Genomic DNA, 14,903 nt, shown 5'->3' with positions numbered 1-14,903 from the left:
CAGCACTGACGTCGGGGTTGCCCGTGGTGAGCGAGGGGACGATCCAGATGGTGCCGTGGCCCGTGAGGCCCAGTGAGCGCGCCTCCTCCAGGATGTACACCGCCTCGTCCTTGGAGCAGTAGAGGACCACCACGGGAGACTGCACCTTCTTCAGCATGATCTGAGAGCGGCTGTCCTCCTCCACCGCGTCCAGCGTGATGATGTTCTGCAGCTCCCAGCCCACGAAACTATGGAAGACACACAGAGAGAGAGAGAGATGATGTTCTGCAGCTCCCAGCCCACGAAACTACGGAAGACACACAGAGAGAGAGAGAGAGAGAGAGAGAGAGAGAGAGAGAGAGAGAGAGACACATTGTGAGCTTGACCATACTATAAGCGCCACACTCATATTATGAGGTGTCCACACGACAGAGATATGGAGACATGGAGCTTGATTTGAGATGTGTTTCTCGTCCTCCTCTCATGTGCAGGAAATCTAAACGTCTCCTGGGTTATAATAGCGGAGTATAATAGCTAATTATTAACAAGAATTCGGCCCGGTCATTTTCGCGTGAATTTGGCCCAGACCCACCACAACCAGCGCGCAGATAGCAGAAACTCTACCGCCCGCTCCGTCGAGGCACACACAAACAAACAAGCCCTAATATCACCACGTTTACAGAACAACATTAATAATACAAACCAACAGACAACTACACAACCCTTTGTTGCTCTCACAAGAATGCTGGCAAAACGATTCAAGATAGAAGAGGGTATATTTGTCACTCACTTTGCCTGCCTGTCGCGTTGCTGCGTCAGAAAACTTCACAATGAAGGTTGCTTAAAAAAGCCACTGGTAAATGGTGCATTTATATAGCACCTTTATCCAAGTCACTTTACAGAGATTGTGCATTACATTCACCCATTCACACACCAATGCCGAGGGAAACCATGCAAGGCACCAACCAGCACATCGGGAGCAATAGGGTTCAGACACAGAGTCTTGCACAAGGACACTTCGACACTGATTCTGGGGGAGCCCGGGTTCGAACTGGGAACCTTGCGGTTTCCATCCGATCACTCTACCCCTGAGACACTACCGCCCCACTGCAGATGGACTTTAAGCCTCTTAATATCAGCAAAGACTTGGCTGCTCAGGAAGGTTGTTCTTGATTGACGCGACCGTGTCAAAGCAATATAAAACAGCCGCTCAACCTTGCAGTGTGCAGAAGACCTTCCCTTGCACCTTTGACCGGGAACAAAAAAGAAAAAGAAAAGAAAAGAAAAATTACATAAATTTTTGACCCTTTTCGCTGTGCTGTGGCCTTGGTGCCATGGATTAGACAGTTGGGTTATAGGCTTTATTATCCGCAGTACTCTATTTTACTTTGTTTCCTTAATTAACTTTTATTTAAACGGGCAAGTTTAATCATCACCGTGCACACTCCCGCGGCATGTTTTTCTTTTTTCGTTTTTTTTTCCCGCCCTCTCGCACCCCTCGTTAAATGCAATCACCACAGCAAACGCTATACTAATCTCATGAGAGAGAGAGAGAGAGAGAGAGAAAGAGAGAGAGAAGAGAGAGAGAGAGAGAGAGAGAGAGAGAGAGAGAGAGAGAGAGAGAGAGAGAGAGAGAGAGAGAGAGAACACAGTGTTTAATTAACAATGTCAAATGGATAACATTATCTTTAGTATTCTTAACCCATTGACACCGGGAACGCATTTTAGATTTTAGTTTTGGCAATTAAAAAAAAAAGCACATTTTACAAGCGTCACTTCGTGCCGTGCGACCAACATTGTACATCGATGCTTTTTTGAACATTTTTGAAAATTTGTGAACGTTTGAATAAACATGGAACAAATTTGATTTACTAAAAAGTTTGAGAACTACTGATTTGGAAGGCATTTGTAGAATGGGCCTCAGGACGGGTCTTAATGGGTTAACTCATTTAGACCTGAGGACGCATCCGTGTCGCCTTATAGCGTTTAACCACTTTAACCATTATTTTAAACTTTAGCTGTTGAAAAATAGCAGATCTACAAGCTCGTAGTGCGGCACCGAGTGCCTTTTGAAAAATCGTGAAAATGCATGCAAATCTTTGAATATTATTATTTCACAGTGAACGTTTTTAACTCAAATCTTTGCTTCTGGGGGGTCCCTGGAACAACATGTTTTCAGATGGGGGTCGCCGGCCAAATACAGATAATTCTGTGGTCCCTTGACGTGAAAATGTTTGAGCAACCCGTGCACCACTGATCAGGATTTATAGAGGACATTTTGTCGAATCTGGTCTCAGGTCTTGATGGATTAAATTCACATGGGACTGCCTCCCATCCACCAATGGGAGTCAGCGATACGGAGATAATGTTCGGCGTGTCCCTCTCTGCAGCGCACTACAGAGAGATGCTGTTATTAGTGATGACACAATGTCAACGCAGTCCTGTTCTGTGGCATCTGGAGGGCTGATTAGGAGGCCCCTGGACGCCCTTTATTATTTAACCATAAGAATAACAACAATAGCATGTGTGACAGAGGAGAACTGTTCTATAATATCTCTGCTGTCGGGAAGAAAAAATACCTAACTCCAAAATGTTAATTTTTCAGAAAATGAAAAATATATCTTTTTTCGGGAAATGAAGATATTAAACCTTATATATATATTTTGAAAACAAAGCAATACTGCCTCTTGCATGAGAGGTGGTGGAGTTAGCGGTTTTAGCAGACAGTTTGTGTAAAAGCACATAATAAATAAGTGCTGTTGAACATGCATACATTTTATGTAAAAAATCTAAAACCTCAAAAATTGGCTTGGTTTCCTCCCGACAGCGAAAACAATTATCTCCATATTTGAATAAATTAATGACCCACTACATCATACTACATTGTCACACAAAATAGCAAAATTAGTCAATCTACAGATCGGCCATTTATGCTATTTTGGTTTGTGAATTCTGAAAAGTACAGGCCTAACAGTTTCCACCCGACAGACAATACACATGATATAATAAAATGGGCTTTAAAAACAACCTTTCTCTGGCAGTATCTGTACGAGTGGTTTCACGCTGACCCACTTCTAGATATATTTCACCTCTCTAATCGGATTACTTTGGGTGTTAAAGGCTGCTAATATGAAGTTGAAGCGCAGACTGATGGCTTTAATTTGACGGTTAGCCTATTTCTAGTCATCTCAGCCCACTTTTCGTCTGCGCGGCATCCCGATTCAGGGTGCCAAAAAGGATTTCAGCAGATAAGGATCATATCCAATGAAGTCTTCTCTTTTTTTTTATGCAGTCAAAAAGAGTCCAACGACTTCACCAAAGCAGCAAGCAGCGGAAGAGCAGCCGTAATTAAATTGAAATTTCAAATTCATTTAACAAAGTGTGGCTCGCCAGATATTGAAGCCTGATTTGTGCTTAGTCTTACGATAGGAGTACCGTGCTCAAGTGTTGATCTGCTATTTTTGAGATGGGACACACATAACAAAATGATTAGTCGGAAACTATTATTTATTTTTGCCTTAATTGTTTAGATTAAGACATCACATTCATAGTTATAATATTTCAATATCAATCGCTGAGGATTTGTTAATTTGATCCAATTAAACGATGGTCCTAACCACTAACATTTGAATTAAAATATATTTTTTCATCACAATCATTTGAATACATTGAAAAGAAAGTACGTAGGTAAGTAAGTAAGTAGGTAAGTAAGTAAGTAAGTAAGTAAGTAAGTACATAAGTAAGTACATAAGTAAGTACATAAGTAAGTAAGTATATAAGTAAGTAAGTAAGTAAGTAAGTAAGTAAGTAAGTAAGTAAGTAAGTGAGAAGGTAAGTAAATAATTATGTCAGAGAGGCTTATAGAGCACTGAAGTCTGACACCAATATCGGTAGAGGGCACTAAGTCCACAGGTTCATGTACTTGTAATCCCCATAGGGGGATTTTAGATCGCCTCATATTAGAACTATGATTGAAAAATATACAAATCATTCCGGCCGGATATGAAGAATCAACTGACTGAGAGAAAACACTAATATTACTGCTGCTGAATTAGTTTTCGCTAGAACCAGACACTATCATGAGTGACTGACTGTCGTAAACTATACAGACACCTCCCGACAATATCGCCAGGACAGTTTGTTTATTTTTAGACCACAACGACCCCATGTTATTCTCCCTAGAAAAAGTACTTCCGCGGACCAGGGGGGATCAGCGAGTGACGTCAGGACTTCGGTGCTCTATTGCCAGTATCAGCCAGAGCGCGGGAGTCTGTCCCCGCTTCTCAATGCGCTGCACCTCTGGGAGATGAGTTTCTGAGGTGGAGCACAACACCTTCCATTTACCGCACGACTTTCCTCCACCCAAGCCTTGCTACTCATCATGCTGAGTTGGCGGTGGCCTGGAGCTACAGAGAAACAGATTTCTACCACTAATCTGGGGTTCTGGGTTTGACGGAAACCCAAATATAGTGTGTGTGTGTGTGTGTGTGTGTGTGTGTGTGTGTGTGTGTGTGTGTGTGTGTGTGTGTGTGTGTGTGTGTGTGTGTGTGTGTGATGACTAAGGGGGCAGTCAAGTTTTTCGAGGGTGCAATTTCTATTTCATATTGCGTTAAATCAAACAGCTATAGGGTGATAATCTAGAGGGCGCTGTGGACTGTGTGCCGGGAAGTGTAAAGGACCCCCCCCCCCCCATACCTCTCTGTCTCAGAGAAAGAGGTGAACCGCCTGTTTAAGAGACAGAACCCCCGGAAGGCGGCCGGACCGGGGCGCTGTCTCACCCTCCATCCTGAAGTTCTGTGCTGACCAGCTGCCCCCTGTGCATCAGTAACATATTCATCATCATCATGGCAGCCTCGTAAAACGAGGATCCGTTTTCCTCAGCCATTCACTTCTTCTCCTTCTGGACTAGCTGACCTAGCTGGGCTCTCCGTCTGTGTGCCTGCTGGTGACTGTGGAGACCAAGGTGTGTGTGGAAGAGCCGGGGGCAGTCTGGGCACGGAAGTGTTGGAGGTGGGCGGGGCAGCATAAGACGTTGATGTCTTTGCTGGCGCTTCTTCTCTGCTGCTTGTGCTCGGTCGGTCTCAAGTCTCTGAGCACCAATGGCAATAGAGCGTCGCAGTCCCGCCCCCTTTCATGACGACGCCAGGCCCAGGAAATGAATCACAATGCATTTTTCCCATAGACATTTCAAAAAGTATTTATTTAAAGACCTTTTAAGCGAGTCGTGACAAATCATGACAACACACACAATATTTTGGACCAAACAACAAAAAAAGTGTTGTAACCTGCCGTTTTCTTCTACTTTCTAATTCTTTGTTTGGCCCGAAAAATTGTGTTTGTTGTCAGGAAAATGAACAGAGAATAATTTCCTGGGCCCTGGTAGGGGGCGGGACTGCGACGCTCTATTGTGCCACGCCAGGCTGAGCGGTCCACTGCCAGGGCCTCCCAGCGGTCCACTGCCAGGGCTTCCCATCTGTCCACAGGGATCCTGGTCTTTTTGAGTAGCTGTTTAAACTGGTCTTTCAGCCGTCTCTTGGGTCTCCCTAGCAGCCTATAGAACCATGGGCCAGTTCACCAAACAGGCTCTGTTTGGGGCGGGATGAGTCTTCCTTTCGATATAAATGACAGAGGAACTTAAGCGCAGCTGGTTCTTGGCGCTGCTGTGAGGCACCAGCCTGTTTCAAAGCCTCCACCATCATCCCTATCCCCAAAAAGACCAGGATCACAGGCCTAAATGACTACAGACCCGTCGCCCTGACCCCCGTAGTTATCACTGCGTGAAAAGAGTTAACGGGCAAATTATGGGCACTGTATTTTGCCCGTAAACCTCAAGTTTAGCAGCATATACAGTTAATATACGGTAATATACAGGTGTGATGGTACAATTCGGGAGTTTACCGGAGTTTGTTGGAAAGTTTAACGGGAGTTTCCTGTAATATACACATCCGTATTCCATGCTTTTTGCGCAGTGTTATGAAGGTCTTGCTGCTGCACCTCCAGCCACCAATCGGTCAAACTTCTAATGCAGACGATAACCACCCTGGTAGGGCTCATCTCCAGGGGGGATGAGATCCACTTGCTGCTGACCTGGTGCACCCGGAACAACTTAGAGCTAAACGCTCTCAAGATGGTGGAGCTGATGGTGGACTTCAGTGGGAACCCGGCCCCTCCCCCTCCCATATTGGGAGGCACTCCAGTTGCCACTGTGGAGTATTGCCGCTTCCTCAGGGTGACCTGAAGTGGGGGCCAAACATTGACAACCTCACAAAAAAGATTGTTTTTTTCTGAGACAGCTGAGGTAATTCCACCTCCCAAGGACCTTATTGGTTAATTTCCACACTGCCATCATAGAGTCCATCGTCGCCCTCGCCATCACTGTTTGGCTCCCCGCTGCAGCGGCCAAGGACAGGGCCAAGCTGCAGCGGGTCAAACGATCAGCAGAGAGGGTGATTGGCTGCCCTGTTTAGGAGTATGGCTTTGAGGAGGGCCAGGAAGATCATGGCTGACCCCACACACCCAGGCCACAGTCATTTTCCCCCGCTTCCCTCAGGCAAGAGGTTGGGTCCCTAAAGACTGTGAAGGCCCGACACTCAAACAGCTTTTTCCCCACGGCTATCCGGCTCCTCAATGCTGCTGGTGTCCCCCCCTGACCCCCTTCTATCCTCCCTCCATCGCCACTCAGACTTGAGATGGACTTGACTTGTGCTCTGAACTGACCTGAACACTTGAACTCTTTGCACTTTATATTTATTCATTATTCATTGCACTATGCTGGGGGAGGGGGATAGGAAGGTGCACAGAGAAGTATGGAAAAAAAACTTCTTTCTACTGCATAGGCGTCGGTATACTGTATATCAGCGGTTCAGACATCAATGCCGGCCAAGATACCGACAGTGCCACACATATATCTTTAATTTGACGTTTTGGTCGAATTTTACTCCCCTTGAATCGGTCTTTCATCTTGTCTGAGAAGCTGCTCCATTACCGCCGGGCTGGAGAATGGCCCCGATCTCACTGTGTGATAAACTCCCCTGTTATCTACTTTCATTTAGAGTGAACCGATGGAACCAGGGCCTGTCCGAGGTGTCACTGATGAACCGATGGAACCAGGGCCTGTCCGAGGTGTCACTGATGAACCGATGGAACCAGGGCCTGTCCGAGGTGTCACTGAACCGATGGAACCAGGGCCTGTCCGAGGTGTCACTGATGGAACCAGGGCCTGTCCGAGGTGTCACTGATGGAGAGCAGGGTGTCTGTTAGGAGCACTATAGGGCAGTGCTTTTTTTAAAAACCTTTTCATGTCACGGACCCCAAAATGACTATGTGTTTGACCGCGAAGCCCCGCGGGGCGGGACCGGAGCCTTCCAGCGGTAATGGTCTGTGGGCGGAGCGGATCAGAGCCTTCTGATGAAACATTCAAGCCACTTCCCTTCGTTGAGCACTATGCAATCAGCATGCAATGGAACAGCTGACATTCGGACATGCTGGCTCAAATGGAAGACGGCAAAGGTAAGTGGTAAAAAAAAAAAAGAGAAAATGTGAGGCGCTGTGAGCTTGTAGATCGGCTATTTTAACTATTGTTAGATGGTTTTAAAATGATAATAAGAAAGGAACATACAGTTGGAGGCCATCGATATTGTCCTTTTCTTTTTGCTGACGTTTGCGTGATCTGCGCAAAAGGACAGTTAACCCATTTTGGGCGGGAACCCCTTTTGGTGTTTTAAACATTATGTTATAATTTAGCTATTGAAAAATAGCAGATCTACAAGCTCATAGCGCGCCACCGAGTGGCGCGCTACGAGCTTGTAGATCTGCTATTTTTTACAAATCGTGAAAATATTTATTTCAGAAAACTGGAGGATTTAGAAGGATTTTTTTAAATGTTGAGGTCAGGCCTAAATGGGTCAAATGATAAGGGACAATATCGGTGGCACCCAACTGTACAGGGTTTCCACCCGATAGCAATAGGACATGGGTGTCAGTGAAAAGGATTGGGGGTGCCAGTGAAGACATGGGTGTCAGTGAAAAGGATTGGGGGTGCCAGTGAAGACATGGGTGTCAGTGAAATGGATTGGGGGTGCCAGTGAAGACATGGGTGTCAGTGAAAAGGATTGGGGGTGCCAGTGAAGACATGGGTGTCAGTGAAAAGGATTGGGGGTGCCAGTGAAGACATGGGTGTCAGTGAAAAGGATTGGGGGTGCCAGTGAAGACATGGGTGTCAGTGAAATGGATTGGGGGTGCCAGTGAAGACATGGGTGTCAGTGAAAAGGATTGGGGGTGCCAGTGAAGACATGGGTGTCAGTGAAATGGATTGGGGGTGCCAGTGAAGACATGGGTGTCAGTGAAAAGGATTGGGGGTGCCAGTGAAGACATGGGTGTCAGTGAAAAGGATTGGGGGTGCCAGTGAAGACATGGGTGTCAGTGAAAAGGATTGGGGGTGCCAGTGAAGACATGGGTGTCAGTGAAAAGGATTGGGGGTGCCAGTGAAGACATGGGTGTCAGTGAAAAGGATTGGGGTGCCAGTGAAGACATGGGTGTCAGTGAAAAGGATTGGGGTGCCAGTGAAGACATGGGTGTCAGTGAAAAGGATTGGGGGTGCCAGTGAAGACATGGGTGTCAGTGAAAAGGATTGGGGGTGCCAGTGAAGACATGGGTGTCAGTGAAAAGGATTGGGGGTGCCAGTGAAGACATGGGTGTCAGTGAAATGGATCGGGTGCCAGTGAAGACATGGGTGTCAGTGAAAAGGATTGGGGGTGCCAGTGAAGACATGGGTGTCAGTGAAAAGGATTGGGGGTGCCAGTGAAGACATGGGTGTCAGTGAAAAGGATTGGGGGTGCCAGTGAAGACATGGGTGTCAGTGAAAAGGATTGGGGGTGCCAGTGAAGACATGGGTGTCAGTGAAAAGGATTGGGGGTGCCAGTGAAGACATGGGTGCCAGTGAGGGAGAGACTAGAGTGTCTTTTTAAAAGCACTGGGCTGTCATTTAAGCAGACACGCTGTTTGGGTGTGTGTTACCTAAGATGGTAATCATGACTGATACCTTTGATATTTAAGCATTGAGTGTCACGCAGGGCCCACATTGCGTGTCATGAATGAAATCTGAGTGCGACAGTTGGCAGCATTATCCTCTTTTGTGATTAATTTGACTACGGGACAGACAGGCAATTTAGAAAGCTGCGGGGAAGCAAAGGAGGTAAAAAAAAAAAGGAAAAAAGGAAGAAAGAAAGAAAGAAAAAGGATTACATGGTTCCCACTCTACCTTTGATGGAACTGTGTGTATGTATTTGAACTGTGTGTATGTATTTGAACTGTGTGTATGTATTTGAACTGTGTGTATGTATTTGAACTGTGTGTATGTATTTGAACTGTGTGTATGTATTTGAACTGTGTGTATGTATTTGCATATCTTATGGACGTGTGTTATAGTTTTTTTTTTATCACGTCCTAAGCCCAAACCACACCAAAGGGTCAAGACATGGACGAGAGGGTTTTAGCGTTCGTCCCAGCGGTGTGATATGTCGACCAAGTCGACCCAAGTGATTCAACTGGCTCAAACCACACCAATGGGTCGCTGTGCACCTCCTGGTAACCGATTGGTAACGGGTGAACAGAGCAGAGGAGAGAACAGCCCAAATAATAGTTTGCCTCTTTCTTAACCACTTGAGCCCTATAGAGGGTATGCGCGTGACATCATCATCAAACCAGGAAGTTATGCAGGAACGCCTACTGAGTGGCAAAAAACTACTTTCTGGCCTTGACAGCCCATACATCCACACAGAAAAGTCATATCTGATTGCATTAAACAACATTAAACGATGTTAAACTCACTTTGCCTGTTGCTTTGCCACTCGATTTGCCACTCGATGTGCCATTCACTTTAAGCATGCGCATACTCTCTATAGCATCCCTATATAATTGGGGGGACATTGAGATCTACAAGCTCACAACGCGGCTTGTTGCGATGTGTGGTGAACTTGTCGATCGCCGATAGTTTCAATGAGGGAATTGGTGTCTGTAGAAGGACAAAAAGGGCACACCAAGTGCAATGCCAAGTCAGGTCCTTTTAATACGTACTAGACCACCTATGTTGCACCACCGATCCACAGCACCCCTGGGGACACTTCTGTCAGTTCATGCTGAATGGTTTCTGTTTGCATGCTGTGTGCATTCGAGGGGGCTGTTATGTGCATTTGGCTCCATCATACAGTTGGGTGCCACCGATATTGTCCCTTATCATTTGACCCATTTAGGCCTGACCTCAACATTTAAAAAAATCCTTCTAAATCCTCCAGTTTTCTGAAATAAATATTTTCACGATTTTTCAAAAATAGCAGACCTACAAGCTCGTAGCGCGCCACTCGGTGGCGCGCTATGAGCTTGTAGATCTGCTATTTTTCAATAGCTAAATTATAAAATAATGTTTAAAACACCAAAAAGGGGTTCCCGCCCAAAATGGGTTAACTGTCCTTTTGCGCAGATCACGCAAAACTCAGCAAAAAGAAAAGGACAATATCGATGGCCTCCAACTGTGTGCATTCGAGGGGGCTGTTATGTGCGTTTGGCTCCATCATATGCATTCCCAGGGGGCTGTTATGTGCGTTTGGCTCCATCATATGCATTCCCAGGGGGCTGTTATGTGCGTGTGGCTCCATCATATGCATTCCCAGGGGGCTGCTATGTGCGTGTGGCTCCATCATATGCATTCCCAGGGGGCTGCTATGTGCGTTTGGCTCCATCATATGCATTCCCAGGGGGCTGCTATGTGCGTGTGGCTCCATCATATGCATTCCCAGGGGGCTGCTATGTGCGTGTGGCTCCATCATATGCATTCCCAGGGGGCTGTTATGTGCGTGTGGCTCCATCATATGCATTCCCAGGGGGCTGCTATGTGCGTGTGGCTCCATCATATGCATTCGAGGGGGCTGCTATGTGCGTTTGGCTCCATCATATGCATTCCCAGGGGGCTGCTATGTGCGTGTGGCTCCATCATATGCATTCCCAGGGGGCTGCTATGTGCGTGTGGCTCCATCATATGCATTCCCAGGGGGCTGCTATGTGCGTGTGGCTCCATCATATGCATTCCCAGGGGGCTGCTATGTGCGTGTGGCTCCATCATATGCATTCCCAGGGGGCTGTTATGTGCGTGTGGCTCCATCATATGCATTCCCAGGGGGCTGCTATGTGCGTGTGGCTCCCATCATATGCATTCCAGGGGGCTGCTATGTGCGTGTGGCTCCATCATATGCATTCGAGGGGGCTGCTATGTGCGTGTGGCTCCATCATATGCATTCGAGGGGGCTGCTATGTGCGTTTGGCTCCATCATATGCATTCGAGGGGGCTGCTATGTGCGTGTGGCTCCATCATATGCATTCCCAGGGGGCTGTTATGTGCGTGTGGCTCCATCATATGCATCCCAGGGGGCTGCTATGTGCGTTTGGCTCCATCATATGCATCCCCAGGGGGCTGCTATGTGCGTGTGGCTCCATCATATGCATTCCCAGGGGGCTGTTATGTGCGTGTGGCTCCATCATATGCATTCCCAGGGGGCTGTTATGTGCGTGTGGCTCCATCATATGCATTCCCAGGGGGCTGCTATGTGCGTGTGGCTCCATCATATGCATTCCCAGGGGGCTGCTATGTGCGTGTGGCTCCATCATATGCATTCCCAGGGGGCTGCTATGTGCGTGTGGCTCCATCATATGCATTCCCAGGGGGCTGCTATGTGCGTGTGGCTCCATCATATGCATTCCCAGGGGGCTGCTATGTGCGTGTGGCTCCATCATATGCATCCCAGGGGCCGCACAAAGGGCTGGGGTGGCCCACCGACTGCATGGCTGCACCCATTAGGCAACCCAGTGAGTACCAAAGTCCTGAAGTCACTCTGTCATCCCCCGAGTCACCAAAGTATGTATTCTATTGAGAATAAATGGTAAATGGTGCATTTATATAGCGCCTTTATCCAAGGCTATATATCTATTTACATAGATTGTGCATTACATTCACCCATTCATACACCAATGGCAGTGGAAACCATGCAAGGCACCAACTAGCACATCGGGAGCAATTAGGGGTTCAGTGTCTTGCTCAAGGACACTTCGACAGTAACTCTGGCGGAGCCCGGGTTCGAACTGGCAGCCTTGCGGTTACCATCCAGGCACTCTACCCCTGAGCCACCGCCGCCGAATAAAAGAATAATATTAAAAGAATAATATCATAGGGTCATCTTAGCATCGTGTGAGAAAGCCCTGCGATTCTGTCAGGTGTGTGACTCTCTGTCTTTTATGGACTTGAGTTACTTTTGATAACATCTGTTTTTGGAGAGAATTGATTTATTTTGTATTTATTTTCTTTGGATTAATACGTTTTCCATCGTTAGTTGATGCTTCATAATCCATTATGAGTCCATTTGGTGCATGGCTTACAGTATATATATGCCTCAATGCTAATGAAACCCTTTGGAATTTTTAACATGTGTTTTATTTGCTTTTCTGCATCAGTGTCATCTTTTGTCAGCACATAAACCTCTCTATGGTATTTTCAATTAAACAACTATGTAGCCCAGTGCGATATAGCGGCTTCTATCGGTCAGATGGGTGTCCGCATGCAGCCAAATACAGATCATTCTGGGGGTCCTTGATATGAAAAGGGCTGAGCACAGAAAAAATAACTTGAATCGGCTTCAGGTCTAACTGTGATGAGCGAGCGTACCTGTTGTCGACAGTGGTCTAGATTACATCTAATGAGCGTACCGGTTGTCGACAGTGGTCTAGATTACATCTAATGAGCGTACCTGTTGTCGACAGTGGTCTAGATTACATCTAATGAGCGTACCTGTTGTGGACAGTGGTCTAGATTACAGTACATCTAACCATGAGCGTACCTGTTGTTGACAGTGGTCTAGATTACATCTAATGAGCGTACCTGTTGTGGACAGTGGTCTAGATTACAGTACATCTAACCATGAGCGTACCTGTTGTCGACAGTGGTCTTGAGGACGTTGATGAAGTCCAGGTATCCGGGGAACTTGGAGGTGACGATGGAGAAGATGTGCCAGTCGTACTCCTCCATGATGCTCAGCATCAACAGCGCCTCCTGCTGGATGGAGGCCCCGAACTGGAAGAACGTCGACTTCACGTCCTGAAAAACATCACGGGAGGGAGAGGGGTTGAGGTTATTAGAGGTCGTCTCCGAGATATCAAAACGTCAGCTGCAATTTCACCAACGGTTGCACCAATATTACGCACATGTGCACAAGTACGCAAACATGCCCGCACGTAAGCGTGTGCACGCACACACACACACACACACACAGCGACAATCCGGTATCCACAACATTGTAAATGCACAAACTAGACACACATGTACGCACACACACCTCCACACAAAAACAGAGGAACCTGTGCACAGCGTGCACGCACACGCACACGCACACACACACACACACACACACACACACACACACACACACACACACACACACACACACACACACACACACACACGACAGAGCGCCCAGAGCATACCAAGCAGCCTCTCACACAGGGGAGGAAGGAAGGAAGGAAGGGTGAGATATATGGATGGGGGGGGGGTCCGTCCACAGAACAATTAAATTAGACCCAAATTGGATGGGAGCAGCACAGATGGCTTGGGCACGGCGACATAGGCCCGGTTCTGCTAGCAACGAGAGGTTAGATTCAATCCAAATCGCTCATATCCAGTCCATTAAACCTGACTGGGAATCATTGGCCACTTAATTCTGCTGCAGCGGGGCAGAGACTTGGACAGAGCGGAACGCGGCCATTACACACGGACAAATTGACCCGGCGGGTTTACTCGGGACGAGTTCAGTTCACGTGATTCATTGTAGTCTTTAAACGCAAGGTGCAGTGTGTATGTGCACTGGCAGCTACTGTCTGCAATACACGTTCGGACGTGCGCACACGCACACACACGCGCGCACGCACGCACGCACGCACGCACGCACGCACGCACGCACGCACGCACGCACGCACGCACGCACGCACGCACAAACCAAACACAAAAGCAATAGTTGTGTAATAAACAGGGATACGGGAAGACCTGACCAACGCAATACAACCACAAATACTGTCACTGTCGGGAGGAAACATTCTATATTCAAACCATTCCTCGTCTCATATTGACTTGCCTTGGAGTCAAGCATTACTTATCCCCATTACGCCGGCTGGCGCATAGGGCAGCAAGGAGTCAAGCATTGTTGTTGACTTACTTCTGGGCCTAAAACAAAACTAAGAAAAACAAACAAAACAAAACACGTGCGGTATAGAGCGTCGCAGTCCCGCCCCCTACCATGGACCAGGAAATTAATCCCAATGCATTTTTCCCATAGACATTTCAAAAAGTATTTATTTAAAGACGGTTACGCCGCGGACAAAGCCAACTCGAGTCGTGACAACTCATGACAACACAAACAATATTTTGGACCAAACAAATAATTACAAAGAAGAAAAACAACAAAAAAAGTGTTGTAACCTGCCGTTTTATTCTGCTTTGTCCACGGCGTAAACGTCTTTAAATAAATACTTTCTGAAATGTCTATGAGGAAAATGAACGGAGAATCATTTCCTGGTCCATGGTAGGGGGCGGGACTGCGACGCTCTATTGCAGTTGTTCATATTGAAAACGTACACACGTACATACCGACAGGCATTGGAGCGGTGATGTGCACCACTCAAAAAGGTGAAAATAGACGATCAGTGCCTCACATTGTGAGCTTGTACTGTATATCTGCTATATTTTCACTGCTCTTGCGAAACCCTCTTGTAATTATAAACTTTATTACAGGCTCGTGGCCCACAAGGTAAGACAGTACATCACAAAGAGAATAAAAATAAATAAAAAAATACAGTACATTTACCCAGCCCCACAGGTTACTACTCTAAGC

General features: G+C 46.8%; 1 protein-coding gene across 1 annotated transcript in view; it reads right to left on the bottom strand.

Moving 5' to 3' along the window:
• Window positions 1–14,903, bottom strand: part of grin2aa (glutamate receptor, ionotropic, N-methyl D-aspartate 2A, a) — a 292,852-nt gene that overhangs the window by 126,593 nt on the left and 151,356 nt on the right. The window contains exons 3-4 of the mRNA XM_079519794.1: window positions 12,951–13,117; window positions 11–227 (exon numbers count right to left, since the gene is read on the bottom strand). Coding sequence (XP_079375920.1) covers window positions 11–227; window positions 12,951–13,117 — 384 coding nt within the window. The remainder of the gene's footprint in view (window positions 1–10; window positions 228–12,950; window positions 13,118–14,903) is intronic.

Source organism: Electrona antarctica (genome assembly GCF_951216825.1).
Source record: "Electrona antarctica genome assembly, chromosome: 14".
NCBI classification, from domain to species: Eukaryota; Metazoa; Chordata; class Actinopteri; order Myctophiformes; family Myctophidae; genus Electrona; species Electrona antarctica.
This window is presented reverse-complemented; position numbering and strand designations above follow the sequence as displayed.